The sequence below is a fragment of the Diachasma alloeum genome, unplaced genomic scaffold (genome assembly GCF_001412515.2).
Source record: "Diachasma alloeum isolate Michigan unplaced genomic scaffold, Dall2.0 Dall_scaffold_78908, whole genome shotgun sequence".
Lineage (NCBI taxonomy): Eukaryota > Metazoa > Arthropoda > Insecta > Hymenoptera > Braconidae > Diachasma > Diachasma alloeum.
The window spans coordinates 4,016,236-4,030,756 of record NW_021683643.1 but is presented as its reverse complement, the minus strand read 5'-3'; the positions used below and the strand labels follow the sequence as shown (position 1 = coordinate 4,030,756).

Genomic DNA, 14,521 nt, shown 5'->3' with positions numbered 1-14,521 from the left:
GAATCAATGGAGCATTTGCTAGTATTGAAAAATATAATACTAAAAGTATTAAAATAGTATATATATTCATTTTATTTAAATAAGAACTCAAACAAAAATTGAGTGTATGTTCAAATAAAAACGTGAAAACGCGCTGTTTGAGTGCGCCCATTTAAATAATTATTTGATCCAAATAAATAATTTTTTTAAGTTTCGAAGATATGACTTTTTATGTTTTTGTTTTCTGAAACAATATTCAATCACGTAATATACAATAAATAAAAATAATATAATTCCAATTCATATAATTTTCGTTCCATTTAAAAAATTTATTCAATTCGTAAATAATGATTAATTTATCAATAATTCATGTTCAAGTGTCATAATAGTCAACAATTCAATTCTGATCGTCAAAAACCACACAAACAACGTTTCACGGCACAGAGTCTCTAAATCGAGAAGTCGCAATTAAAAATATGTACAGAATTGTTTTAAAGGCACGTGGCGTCGTTGATGATGTCTGCCATCATGTTTTTGTCTTGGAGGGCTGTACCGAGCTCCTCCTGGTCCCATTGTAAATTCACTTTGCACAGACGAGGCTCTTTCCTTCCGACAATACGAAGAACTCCGCGAGTTTCGATCAGGGAACAGACTCCGACGAATTCAGAGATGTCCACTGAGAGGATGTTCCGCTTTTTGCAGACTTTTTTGTATACTTCGTGGAGCTGCAATTATAAAAATTGATTATCAGCAAAGGACTCAGTTATTCCATTATTCAAGTCTTGGAGTGAGATTATTTTGCAGATATTGCGAAAGCAAGTAGCTTAGAGAATAATTAATTGCAGTAGCTTTGAAGAAAGTGAATAAAGAAATTTGTTCTTATACACCGAGTTTTATGGGATTTATTTATAAATTCTGTAGCGAAGTGGTAAACTAGGATAAGTGCAAAAATTGAACTTTTTCAGGAGAGTTGAAGAATTTGACTACGTTTGAAAGAACTTTCAATTCAAGCAACGAAAAAATTTTCAAAAAATTTGCACGTATCCCAGTTTATCACTTCACTACAGAATTGATAATGCATCTACTGGAAGACTCTAAAAATAAAAACAAAAATAGAGGGCAATGTGAAGAAATATACTGAATGAGATGGCCAAGAAAAAACCTGGTATACCCACGCAAATAATTCAGATATTCAAAATTCTAAGTCGCATATAAACGCATGCTAACGCCTACATTTGGTGCATATTGCCTATTGTATCTCTGGATAATCAATTCAGATTGATAGATTGAGATCATTCCATGAGTATAAAGGACATCAATTCAGTAGCGAAGTGGTAAACCGAGTTAAGTCGATTTTGACTTTTAGCTAGTTTTTTTATGAATATCTCGCAATCTAAGAGAGATAGCGAAATTTTTCTAGTGACCTTTTTTATAACGCTCAATTGGCTCTACAAAAAAGGTTATGACAAAAATTCTTCTATCTCTTTTAGATTCCGAGATATTCGTCAAAAACTGGCCAATAGTCAAAATTAACTTAATCCGGTTTACGGCTTCGCTATTGAATTTGTCCATCAGTTGAAAAAAATTAAATTTTTTTAGTACTTCTTATCTTGGGCAAACATGCTTAGATACACGAATATCCAAAAACCGAACAACTGTGGGAGAAAATATCGAAAGATCTTTTTCGTTGAAAATTTTAGGGACTACATTTGCTACAAAATAATTAATGTGCAATTAGGAGAATAATTACCTTGCCAACAGTAACGTCTTTATTACGTCCTTTATTGAGTATCAACATCAGCGAACATAATAGGAGTTTCTGTTGGAGTGGGAAAGTGTCTTCCTCCTTTTCAATATTCTGAGATCCACCGTAGACTCCATTCAACACCGCAACAACTTCTTTCAGATCAACAGGCTTTTCAATGGCAGGAGCTACTTTCTTTGGACTTCCTCCATTATTTTCTGAAAACAATGCACAAAAAAAAATTATTATGGTGAAGAAAATTTATTCTCTTCAACAGTGATGAAAAGCTCTAAGTTGGTGAACAGGATCTGCATAATTATAGGAATATATTGTTGATCATTAGTTCGTGTAGACAATTCTTTTAAGTCTGTAGATAAAAAAAATGCAATGAACATGATTTCGTGGATATCAATAATACTGGCCGGTTCAGAGGGAAAATGTAAAGATCTTCCTCGTACTTCTTAAAATTGTTTGCAAAGGAAACTTCTAAATAATTTCTCTGAAGTTGGTCTTTCAGTATATCCGCAAAATATGAAGTGCGAAAATATTCGAGTGAGCATAACCCATCCCAAATCTGGGATGCACCACAGAATGCTCCAGAACTTCCTGGATATTTGCAAGAATTGCTTGAAAATAATGGCAAGTAAAAAAAAGTATTGCATACGGCAGAATGCCACATAGAAATGTCTAGAATTCTTATCAGAATATATAAATAACACCAGCACTACCACCAGAGTAGATTGTTACGTATTTTTCCAGATTTTTTGGAAAATTCTAAAAATATATCACGGAAGGCCCTCAGGCGATAGCCAGTCATAAGCCTCTTGTGACGAATTTCGTTAAAAAAAAAAAAGAAAATAAATAATACATCAGGGTTTTCAAAAACGAAAAAGAAAAATTCTCGTCTTTTTCTGCAAAATCTTTTTCCAGAAAACTGAAAAATTTATTTTAAGGGTGGAAACATCCCAGGCAATACCGAGGGAAGGACAGCTACAGTAAATGACTCAATAAAATTGCAAACAAAATTCCAGTAAAACCAGGACCGCAACCAATTAATCAATTCCTCAATACGCTGAAAAAAAAAATTATATGTGCTAAATATTCATTTACTTGAGAGAAGATTTTATTTTTTCAAAACCGTATTTCTTCAACTGAGTCTTTTCCAGGTGAGCCTGATTAGGTTTCAACTATGACAACCATGTTGCCCCAGAGGATGACGATATTGCACATGACTTTGGCCGAATTCCACCAACGATTATTCATTTTTCCTAAATTTCTTATTTTCTAGAGGGAAGAATTTCGATTCTTTTTAATGTTGATAAGTATTGAGGGAGTTCACTCAAGCTCATAACCACCACGATCAACTTGAAGAACACTGTAATTATTATCAACTAAAACCTAATGAATCATCATTAGGGAATGACTCAACTGAAGAAATAAATTATTGAACAAATGAATACGTCTCTCAAGTAAACGGATATTTGGCAAAAATAATTTGTTCTACAGAAGAATCCGGTAATGACAATTGGGGAGACGACAAAACTCAGTCCCAGTAACATCATCCCATAGTAATAATTACAACAATAGCTCTCTACTTCCTTAACCATCACTACATCCCTCAAATTGTTTCACTCTCATTTCACCCATGATAATGTAAAACAACACGGACGAAATGATTTAATAGAAAAACCTATCGAATTCGTTCGAAAATTCTATTGAATTTCTATTGAACTGTTCTATTAGTTTTTGGCCGATTCTATTGAAATGTTCAATAGAAAATATTCAGTAGAAAAAGTCAATAGAATTCAATTTTTCTATATAACTTATTCTATTGAGATATTTTCTATAGAATTTCCTCGGCTCAAATTTTCTAAGTTTTTTCGTTTGATTTTCTTGATGAGAAGAAAAGAAAAATAGAGTGAAAAAACTTGGAAAATTTGAGTCGAGCAAATTCTATAGAAAATATATGAAAAGAATAAGTTATATAGAAAAATCGAATTCTGTTGACTTTTTCTATTGAATGTTTTCTATTGAATGTCAATAGAATCAGCCAAAAACTAATAGAAAGTTTAATAGAAATTCAATAGAATTTTCTAACGAATTCGATAGGTTTTTCTATTAAATTTTTTCGTGCGTGAACTTAGCTGTCGTACTCAACCACACGATACTATCAGCTATCTGAAATAATTATTTACCTATTCTTTTTTTTTTCTGTGTTCTGTAATCAAAACATTGTATATCATACGTGAATATCAGGCTGAATGCCCTCGGGCAATGGCCAGTCTCAAGTTTCTCATGACAAATTCCGTTAAAAATAAAAAAATAAATTTCGCATTTGTAATATCACAAGAGCTTCAAAATTATCGGGTATTTTTCGTTAGGTTTGCAAACAAACGAAGGAGTCAAGTTTTTCAGGTTAAAAAATATTTTTTCCTGAAAAACTTGACGCCTTCGTTTGTATGCAGGGAACCTTGAGGAAAATGCCCGATTAATTTTAAAGCTCGTGTGGTATTCGGGGGATTATTTTTCCAATCCAAATGTCGGGCAATATAATTGGACTATGAGACGAAACTCACAATTGAGAAACGAAAATTGTATAATTAACACTCATTTCGAATAAGAATCCTCGGATTACCACAATTGAATTCAATCTGTCAGTTTGACGAGGGGTTAATTTGACTGCATGATGTTGTATTTTATATAGCACTACCAGAGAAAATTATCAAAAGATTATCAGTTGAAAACCCTGTAGCTTGTACCACGTGATGTCGAATGGGCCAATTATATTGCCCGATATTTGGGTTGGAAAAATAATCAGTATAAACTTTCGCAACAAGCAAATTCTTCCGTGCCAAAAACTGCTTACGATTATCAACAGCAGGCTGAAGCACCTGGCTCTTCTGCGACTCAGCGAGTTCAACGACTCTCCTGCTAATATCCAAGGCCCTCCTGACATCCCCTGAGATAGCAGCAACCTTCCCCGCCAGCATTTGCATCGCCATTCCCGTGAAGATCTCCTCCACCCCAGCCTCCCTCAACCTCTCCGAAATGATCTCCACAATCTGCTGCTTGCTGTAAGGAGCAAAGTGCATCAGCTTAGGTTTCAGTTCACACCTAGCCTGCAGCCTGGGTAGGATTCTATCGGTGAGATCAAGGGCATTAGCAATGCCCACCAGCAGTATCTTGGACCTGGGTATCGATGGCCACTCGAATATCGAGTACAAGACCGACTGTCTCTTGCTCTCCAGCTGGTCAATCTCATCGAGAACCAGCAGTATCATCTTGTGAGAGGCCACCAGATGCTTCTCGATCACAGTCTTACTACTCTTCCCAGATTTAGGCGCCTCAATCCCCAACTCCTGGATTATCTTTCCATAAATCGTCCCTGCTGACTTCATAGTCGTGCAATTAACATAAACAGTCTTGAATGCAGATTTTAATTCAGGTTTCAGCATGATCCTCGACAAACTCGCTGTCTTCCCAGTGCCAGGAGGCCCGGACACGTAGAGAGATCCCGATTTATTCCCCTTGAGATGCTCCTTGATGAATTCCTCGAGCTCGGTGAGCTCCTTCTCCCTCCCTGGAAGGCTCTCAGGGGTTGAACTGTGCAGCGCCTTCCTCGCGTTCTGGTACTTCGAGGACACTGGGAAGAGTCTCTTAGGGGTCAGGTGGTCCTTCCCTGGGGGTTTCGAGGGGCTCTCCTCCTCCGGGGACTCCAGGTTGAGGCGGTCCAGGAGGTTCGAGGGCGTCGTCGGGGACAAGATCTTCTTCTGCTTCGGTGGGGTCGAACCCTGATCCTCCGAAGAGGCTGACGCCCTCCTTCTTCTTGGAGTCGTCGTCACTTTTTTCTTAACAGTTGTTTTCGATTTTCTTGTTGTCGCGATGTTCTCGGTGTCTGATTCAGAGTCGGACGACTCACTGCTGCTGATCGTCATCAGTTTTTTCACTGTTGGGGTGTACTTTGTCGTCGGGGTGCTCCTCAGGGTCGCGTTGGTAAAGTCCTCTTGGGGGTTTTCCTTTGTACTGTAGAAGGAGATCTTTTTTCGAATTGGGAATTGCAGTTTTGTTTGCACACTCGTCATTTTTAATCCAATTTTAGGAGAATTAGTTTCGAGTTGATGGGAATTTGGAGTCGTGGCGTGTGTTTGGGGGAAGTTACGAGGGATGTGATGCCACTCTCCTGCTGTGGTTAGGAACACTTGAAATTTCTTTGGAAATTCACTGAAACACTTGCGAGGTGATGACGCGAATTGTGCCGGTGGTTTTGAGTTTCGGGAGTAAATACGCGATTTTAGGATAATATCAAGCTTTGTTTACCCTGGGTGGACATTGTGCGAAATGCAACGGGCGAGCAACAAGTATACGACAAGCACTGCACCGTGGAATTTGCGGGAAGGCCCTTTAAACGCGGGAAAAACGATGACAACTGGGCCGCGCAGGCGCACGGCACCTCTCCATGTGTTTTAAAGCGGTAAATTTGAATTCCCAAACTATTTTTCACTCTAAAAGATCGAAAATCTGTTATTTGATTATTTTCCCACATTTTTTTAATTATTTTCAGATTTGATTAATAATTTTGCACATTTAATGTGCTAGTTTTGGTATTAGAAATGGAGAAATCATCGTTTTTAGAATTCTCTGGGGGAGGGGGAAGAGGTTGGAGGGCGCCACATGAAGGTTTTGTCCCCCTATCGGTGAGAGAATGAATTAAACCGAAAGGGAAACCTTCCGGACGTTTCTGATTGTCGTTCTCTTCCATATTGGTTTCAGAAGCGTACGGAGCTCACGGATAATTAATCCGTAGCAATCGAGGAATTCTAGACTCATCTAGTTTCCTCAACCCGTAAGAATGAGAGCAAAGGTAATGATTATTTACTTGTTATAAATATTTTTCATTTATTCAATGTCAAAATCGGTATTTTGGGAAAAATGTTGGGTGAAAATCTCGGGATGTTGAAAACGCGTTGTTTTGGATGATTGGTCATTTCTGCCGCCGGTTTTTCATGATTGTTTTTATCGGAGAATTAGTTGTTTTAGTAGATTACATGATTGATTGTTTGTTATTCTATTTTGTTCATAAGTTTAATCATTTTTGTTTTTTTTTTTATTTTACAGTGGCGTAAGAAGCGTATGCGGAGGCTAAAGCGTAAAAGGAGGAAGATGCGTGCAAGGTCCAAGTAGACTGGCATCTTCAATTCTGTAAGTATATTTTAAAATTGAAAAAATGACATTGTTTAGATATCTATGCAGTTGGTTTTCGAGACAAAGGAAAGTGCTAACACACTGAATTTTTCACGTAATAATCATTAATGATTGGGAGAAATTGTCTGAAAAATAAGGAGTTTTATCGCTGTTCTTAGCATTTAACTGATTATGAAAGTGGTTTTTCTTACACCACAATTTAGCGTGCGTCCCTCCAAAAATTAGTCTGCCACACCAACGCTGGACATAATAGGGGGTCAACGAAGAATTGGTACGTGGCACCGTAATTTTTACGGGAAACGCACGAACAAATGGCGTGAGTCCCCCTAAAAGTGTGCCACATGTGAATTTTTCGATGAACTCTGTTGTGTCCCAGCGTTGGTGGAGAAACGCTAATTTTTTATATATTTTTCTCTCGGTGTATACAACTCTGAAGACTACCATTTTCTCTACATTATTAACTAGCGGACGAAACGGAAATTGGTAAAACCACCGACGCTGCCCAAAACCTCGTGGGTTCGGAACGACTTCAGTGATCCACTGAATACTGAAATTTACGATAAAACTCTGCCACATTTTTCAGATGATTTCTAGCCACTAACGCATTAATGCTTTTTATTTAAAAAATTCGGTTACCTCGCACACCTTGTTTTTTGAAAAATGCTGAGGAGACTCCTTAGGGAGATAATTAGGCTGGAGTTGTGGGGTATATAAAATGGTTCAAGTCGGGTTAGCTTCTGTTGAGATTTTGAGGAACATCTCCGAATCTCGGAGGAATTGTAAAATTTTTATATTTTTATTTATTATTATTTTTTCAATTCTGAACATAGAAAGAGGCAAAATGGAGTTTTTCTTTTTTTCTTAATATTTCTAATTCAGAACTCAATAAACAGGGTAAACAGGTCAATTTCTAGACGGGAGTTAGTTTCTGGATGATTTCTACTTCCATTGAATATTTCATAAATAATAAAATGAAAATTGTACTAATTATTTCATTTTTCAATAATATTACTCTTGTATAATCAATTATTTTTTCTATTGATCGACATTTAATAAATAAAAAACATATGGCCCAGTCGTCCTGAAATTAGGGGTTTCGGCGGCATTCAACTATTTCTTAATTTAATTATTCTTTGTTTTATTATTTTTACTTCAAATAATTTCTTTCTGCTAATTAAAATATTCTTGAAGGTATACAAGCCATCATATTCCCATTTAGGTGATGCTTTTATTTTAGATTCTACCACAAAATTCGAATTGTACTTTTCATTTTAAAAAATCGACATCTTAGTATATTCCCGTATTTAAAAAGAAAAGAGGCCACGAAAAGTGGCCATTTTGCCCTATTGATCTGATCTAAAGATGATCATCTTGAGAAAAATTTCGCTGTTTTCCCTTAGAAAATCCACAGTGTCAGATATCCTGCAAAAATTGACGAGATGGAATGAACTTGAACAGCTTCCTCTTTTCTTTTTTAATTTTTCATCTGTTTATGCAAATTATCTTTTATAAGGATGCTTGATTGCGATAGGATTCTCTTCTAAATATGCAAGAAACAGAAATATATCTCTCTTATTAAATCTCTTGTTTTATTAAATACAAGTTACGAGACAATAATTACTTGATCAAGAAATTTCATCAAATTACTCTGAACAATATTATGTTTAGAAATTTTGCTAATTATGTTCTTCATCTTTTGTTACAGTCGTTCGACCAATTTTTCACTGTTTAACACCATTTGACTCTCCTGGAACAACTGGAGCCTCACAATTTTATACATCTTGGATAAAAAAGCTTGAGATCATTCTGCAACGTTGATCGTACGAAGATGAACCTAAAAACCGAAAAATGTATTTTTTTTTTACTTTGCATAGTTATTAAAAGAGACTATCAAGGTATCATTGTCTTACACGTTCTTTCGAGCACCTTTCCTTATCCTAAAGATAAAACACTCAATAAGTAAAGTAGTAATCCAACAAATAAACAACATATTCAATATTAAAAACTTCAACCAATTGTAAAGCAAGCGAAGAGCATAAAATGATTGAAAACGAGGCCGAAGGACCTCGGGCAATGGCCATTTGTAAGAATGTATGTTCCTGGCAATAAATAACGTTAAAAGTTGAAGTTAATTAATTGAAAACTTGAGAAACCGACCGCAAGACAAATTTAGTCAGTGCCGCAAAAATCGAAGAAGAAGAAAACGAAAATTTGAGAAAAAATATTTTCACGAGGAGTTTAGTAGCACATGTCGATATTTTTTCTACTCCCTAAGCATCCCCAAAAACCACGTGACATCAACATAACCTCAAAGAGAGTCTTCAGTTTTTTTTCACCTGCTCCAAAAATGTGTAGCGTAATTTCTCGAAACGTTTTTAGTGCAGGAAGATTTTTATACAGATCTTCATACGCCTACACGTGTAAAGTGCTCGAGTTCTCACAGATTACATCGAGGAGAACTTATTCTAGTGATGAAACAAGCAAAAAAAATCTATCTGAGGAAAATGAAGTAGATAGAGAGGAGGGTAACCTCCTGTCACCGGCTGTGAGGTCGAATTTCCAGCCGTTCCGAGAGGAAGACGCTCCGGTGATTTTTGATGTCGATGAGGAGAAGAAGAGGCTCGACCTGGAGGCCTTCAATGCCATGCAGGATGTCCATGATCCATATGAGGGACTCAATATGAAGCGTAAATTATTTTACTCCAAAGCATGGAATCGTGAATGTAAACTAGTCGACTGCATGTTTGCTTTCAGGGGATATCGTAGGAACGAATGGGGATGGCAACATTTAGGGGAGGGTAGGGTAAAATGGACACTAGACTTTTTTATAATTATACGTAACTCAGAAACAAATGCACCAATAGAGCTCAGTTTAGGCTCATCACAAAGGGAAAGTTCTTTGTATTTGGAATTGTTCTTTGTATTGAAAAAAAAAAGATTAAATTTCATCAACATTTCAACCCGTCACTAATATTTTTAAAAAAGTCAAAAGTGTCCATTTTACCCCAACCTCCCCTATTTAGCGAACTGTCTTTTGGAGAAAATTTGAAGTTTTAAAAAGGTCCTTACGAGAATTCATGTACCCTTAGTCGATTTCACGATATTCAGCAAAAACTTGTTTTGACTATGAATTTCATAATTTTGTCAATTGCTTAGCAATTGTTTTGCAATTGAGTCTTTGGAGCGCGTCTCAGTGTTGTACGGAGACGAAAAACGTTTGTAGATTTTTTTCCCCGGGGAAATTCGCGGTTTCAGGAACGGGTTTTTACTCTTTTCTCAATATTCGCAACTCGGAAACAAATTTATTAAGGGAGGGTAGGGTAAAATGGACACTAGACTTTTTTTAAATTATTCATAACTCAGAAACGAATGTAGCAATATTGCTCAGTTTAGGCTCATCATAAAAGAAAGAATTGCTCTTTGTATTGAAAAAAAAAATTATTAAATTTCATCAACATTTCAACCCGTCACTGATATTTTTAAAAAAGTCAAGTGTCCATTTTACTCCAACCTCCTCTAATTGAGTCTACTCCACAGACAATATTTCTTTCGACTGAAAAAAAAATTATCCCATTTTCTTAACACCTAGCTGCGTGGCCCGATTCGCCTGAGCAGAATGAAAAAAATTGAATAGAGTAAACAAGCCAATTTCTGGACGGGGGTTAGTTTCCGGACCATTTCAACTTGCATTGAATAATCCATAAATAAAATGAAAATTGTATGTATTATTTCACCTTTCAATAATATTACTCGTATGTAATCATGTGATCAATTATTTTTCCAGTTGATCGACATTTAAAAAATATGGCTGACTCGTCCAGAAATTAAGGGTTTCGGTTGCATTCAACTATTTCTTTATCTAATTATTTGTTTATAATTAGATTAGTTTTGTTATTGTCACTTCAAAGAATTTTTCACAGCTAATTAAATCATTTTTGAAGCTATGGAAGCCATCATATCCCTATTTAGGTGATTCGTTTATTTTAAATCCTCACACGAACCTCGAATTTCCTTTAACCGCCCAGCAATTAGCCTGTTTATCCTACCAGGATTTTTTGGAATTCCTGCAATTAAAAAAAACACCTCAGTTTTCAACTTTGCTGAAACACCCGAAAAGTCAAAAAATTTTAGGGTTTTCTCAAGTTATTGAGAAAATGCTCGGGTATTCTAGAAAAGTTAAAAACGTTGAAATTTTTTTTAAATGCAGAAATTCGGAAAAATCCTGGCATCCATTTTTCTAGTTAAGAATTCCCTGGAAATTTCTAGAAAACCAGAGTCTTACTTTATTTTATTCCCTATTTTATTTCGTTTATCTGTATATTTCATTTTTTATTCCATTTTCCAGGAGGTGTTGATGGGGTTTTTGAGATTGAGGACCTCGTGGATCTGCTGAGGAAGGACAAAGCTCAAAATATATTTGTTGCGACGGTTCCAAAGGAACTGAGTTACGTGGATTACTTGGTGATAGTTACTGGGAAATCTCCGAGACACATGATTGCCCTCGCCACCTTCGTTAGGAAAGCATATAAATTGAAGAGAAATGATGAAGATATAATTCCCAAAGTCGAAGGAGCTAATTCAAAAGATTGGATCGCTCTAGATTTAGGTAATTTATTCTTGGTTTCCGAAAAAATAGATTTTTCCGGATATTTCAGTATGATGAGTGATGAATTCTGAATGGTCGGTATATATCAAGCTCAATTGAATATTAGACAATTAAAATTTGTCGATTTCATGAATATTAACATTGATTTGTTCACATTTCTGGGAAAATGCCAGAAAAAAATTTTTCTTTAAACCTCTTTTTTAGTCATAGTTTTCATCGAATTTCAATACAATTGGACTCATTTTGTTCTGTTAAATACTTTGTATCGATTAACGGGATAAATTGACCCCATACTTACATTCCTGAATAGTTATAACCATTTGTTTAACAATAAATCAGTTTGAGGATGTGACAATAGTGTTATAAAAGTAGCATTATTTTTTCTATTGAAAAAACAGGCCGGTTACTCCATAGAGAATCTTTTGACGAATGAAATGAGCCCAGTTATATTGGAATTGGATGAGAACCGTGGCTTAAAAAAAAAAATTAGTCCAAAATTTTTACCAGTATTTGAGCTTGCTGACGAATGATAATTAATATTTATGATGAAATTGATTAATTTCAGTTTTGGTACATTGAAGTAACCCTTTTATATCCCAATCATCCGAAATTTATAACTTTTTACATCTACAGAGCTCAAAAAGTGTATTTTCATCAGTTGTGCGAAAAGTAAAATTTCACTCCCCACATATTGTGATGAAAATAGGGTTCGACACTCATGGGAGAAGTATTCTTTAATTCTTGGGAGAGTAGCATTCGCCTTCAGAAAAGTCACAAAAATTTTCTAAACGAATTTTTTCCTATTTACGGACACTTGGGGGATCTATTGTCAAATTGATAGTTTACCTACAGGAAGACTCATTTATTCCAAGAATAAAAAAATAGAGGGCAATGTTGAAAAAATATAGTGAATCCAAATGACCGAGGAAAAATCTAGGGTATCCAGACGAATAATCCAGATATTTCAAACTCTCAGTCCGTTTTAAACTCATGCTAACGCCTACATTCTGTGAATATTGTTCAGTTTATTTTTGAATAATCAATGCGGGTTGGTAGATTGAAATTTTTATCAACATCACGGAGATGACTCTGTCTTGTTAGTTGAAAAAAAATTTTTATTTGAGTGTTTGGAATTTTTTTATAAACATCCTCAATGTGTTAAATTTTATCTCTTCACTATTGAATTCAGTAGCGAAGTGGTGAATCGGTTCAAGTCGATTGTGACTATTGGCCATTTTTTAGGGAATATCTCGGTATTTAAGGGAGATAGCTAAATTTTTATCGAAACCTTTTTTGTAGCACTCAATTTGCTCTAGAAAAAAAGTTATTACGAAAATCTCATTATCTCCTTTAGATTCGGAGATATCCTTCAAAAACTCAACTAAGAGATGAGTCGACTTAAACAGTTTTACCACTTCGCTTCTGAATTCATTTGCATTGCATATTGTTTTGAGAAGGTTCTATTTCAATGCATAGTCGGAATTTCTTTGATCACTTTTCTTTTCCTGAAGTTAATTGTTATTGTTATGGCTGTTCTCAGGAAACATCGCACTCCATATCTTTTCAAAAAGTGCAAGAGAACTTTACGACTTGGAAACACTCTGGGCAGTGGGCGCTGAATACGATAACCAATTGAACCAAGCAGATTCCGAAGAAGAATTCGAAGACCGATACATGAAATTCTTGGAGGGATTGCAACCAGCTGATGAGCCAGAAACCCCCCCGGTATCGACTTTATTAATGAAATCAGTGTAAATAGGATTTTCAAATATATAAAACAGTTCCACGAATTTACGAAACGGAGTAGAAATTTATTCAAGCGTTCTTTAAGGCTTCGAAATTCCGAAGTGGTGAATGTTCTTGAGGTAATTAAGAGAATTATCGTCCACATCTAAAACCATTACAAAACGATTTAAGTTCCATATGAGGTATTCCATGTCAAATCGGTCAAGCCCTAAACCTGACCCTCTCGAAAGTGAACAAGAATGTTACAGGGTTGAGAGGCTTTTCTATAGCCTATACGGAAAATAAGATTTTTTTCGTGATTGTGCTTTTTTCGCATAACTCGTGTTCTAATCGACTGATTTCAATTTGTCAAGCATCAAAATATTTCTTTTTCCACCACCTTTGGAAATTGATGGATGAAATTCTTTCTTCAAACTCTGCATGTCGATAATGATGAATTTTCGAAAAAAAAGTAGAAACATTTGATAGTTAATTTCACCAATTACGTTACGTTTCATTTTCTGTATTTTTCTGTCATCTATTCTCACTATTGAACCGAGTATTTTGAACCATACTAGAAGTTGGGCAAAGTCCTAGATCTATTAAATTTTTTGTTTTTTTTTGCGCAAAATTTTCCGTTTTTCGTTAAGAATCTCTTTAGCAGATTAGAGAACAAAGCCACAAATTACGATTTCAACGAATGTGAAATTTATAAAGCCGAGCTGAAGGCGAAGTCTGTAGACATATTCGTTGAAAATGAAGTGTACGCCCGAGTGGTCTATAATTGCTTTATATCCCGCGGAGCGCAGCGTGCGATGAACTCGATATTGCACGGGGTGATGTAAAAACCTCTTCAGATTATATATGTGAAGGATCTGTGGAATAATTCAATGAACGTTTTTCAAATGCATAAACATTATCTGAAGATTTTCTAGAAATTTTTGAGAAATAGGTAAATTTTGAGGAAAAAAAATTAAAAATTAAATAGATCTAGGACTTTGCTAAACTTTTGGTACGGCGTACACTTATTTCAATGGAGAGAATGGATTATAGAAAATTTAAGATAATTCAACGTTACGTAATTGGCCATATTCAAGTTTTTCAATTTTTTTTGAAAATTTATCATTGTAGACATTTAGCGTTTGAAAAAAAATTCCATCGTGAAAATTAGCAAAGCTAGCAGGAAAGGAAATATTTTGGTGGTTGATAAGTTGAAAAAAACGAAGAAACACAAAAAAAATCATATCTTCCATACAGACTATAGA

General features: G+C 35.4%; 2 protein-coding genes across 2 annotated transcripts; one reads left to right on the top strand and one right to left on the bottom strand.

Moving 5' to 3' along the window:
• Window positions 1-299: 299 nt before the first annotated feature.
• Window positions 300-6,117, bottom strand: LOC107047910 (cell division control protein 6 homolog). The gene is made up of 3 exons (XM_015270821.2): window positions 4,590-6,117; window positions 1,730-1,941; window positions 300-704 (listed from the first exon to the last, which is right to left on the bottom strand). Exons 1-3 carry the CDS (start codon window positions 5,803-5,805, stop codon window positions 471-473), a joined length of 1,662 nt encoding a protein of 553 aa, XP_015126307.1. The 5' UTR covers window positions 5,806-6,117; the 3' UTR covers window positions 300-470.
• A 324-nt stretch (window positions 6,118-6,441) lies between these two features.
• On the top strand, window positions 6,442-13,325 carry LOC107047908. Its single transcript, XM_015270820.1, has 5 exons — window positions 6,442-6,584; window positions 6,839-6,922; window positions 8,631-9,612; window positions 11,271-11,531; window positions 13,072-13,325. The coding sequence occupies exons 3-5, from the start codon at window positions 9,174-9,176 to the stop codon at window positions 13,284-13,286; spliced, it is 915 nt and encodes a 304-aa protein (XP_015126306.1). The 5' UTR covers window positions 6,442-6,584; window positions 6,839-6,922; window positions 8,631-9,173; the 3' UTR covers window positions 13,287-13,325.
• The last annotated feature ends 1,196 nt before the right edge of the window (window positions 13,326-14,521 follow it).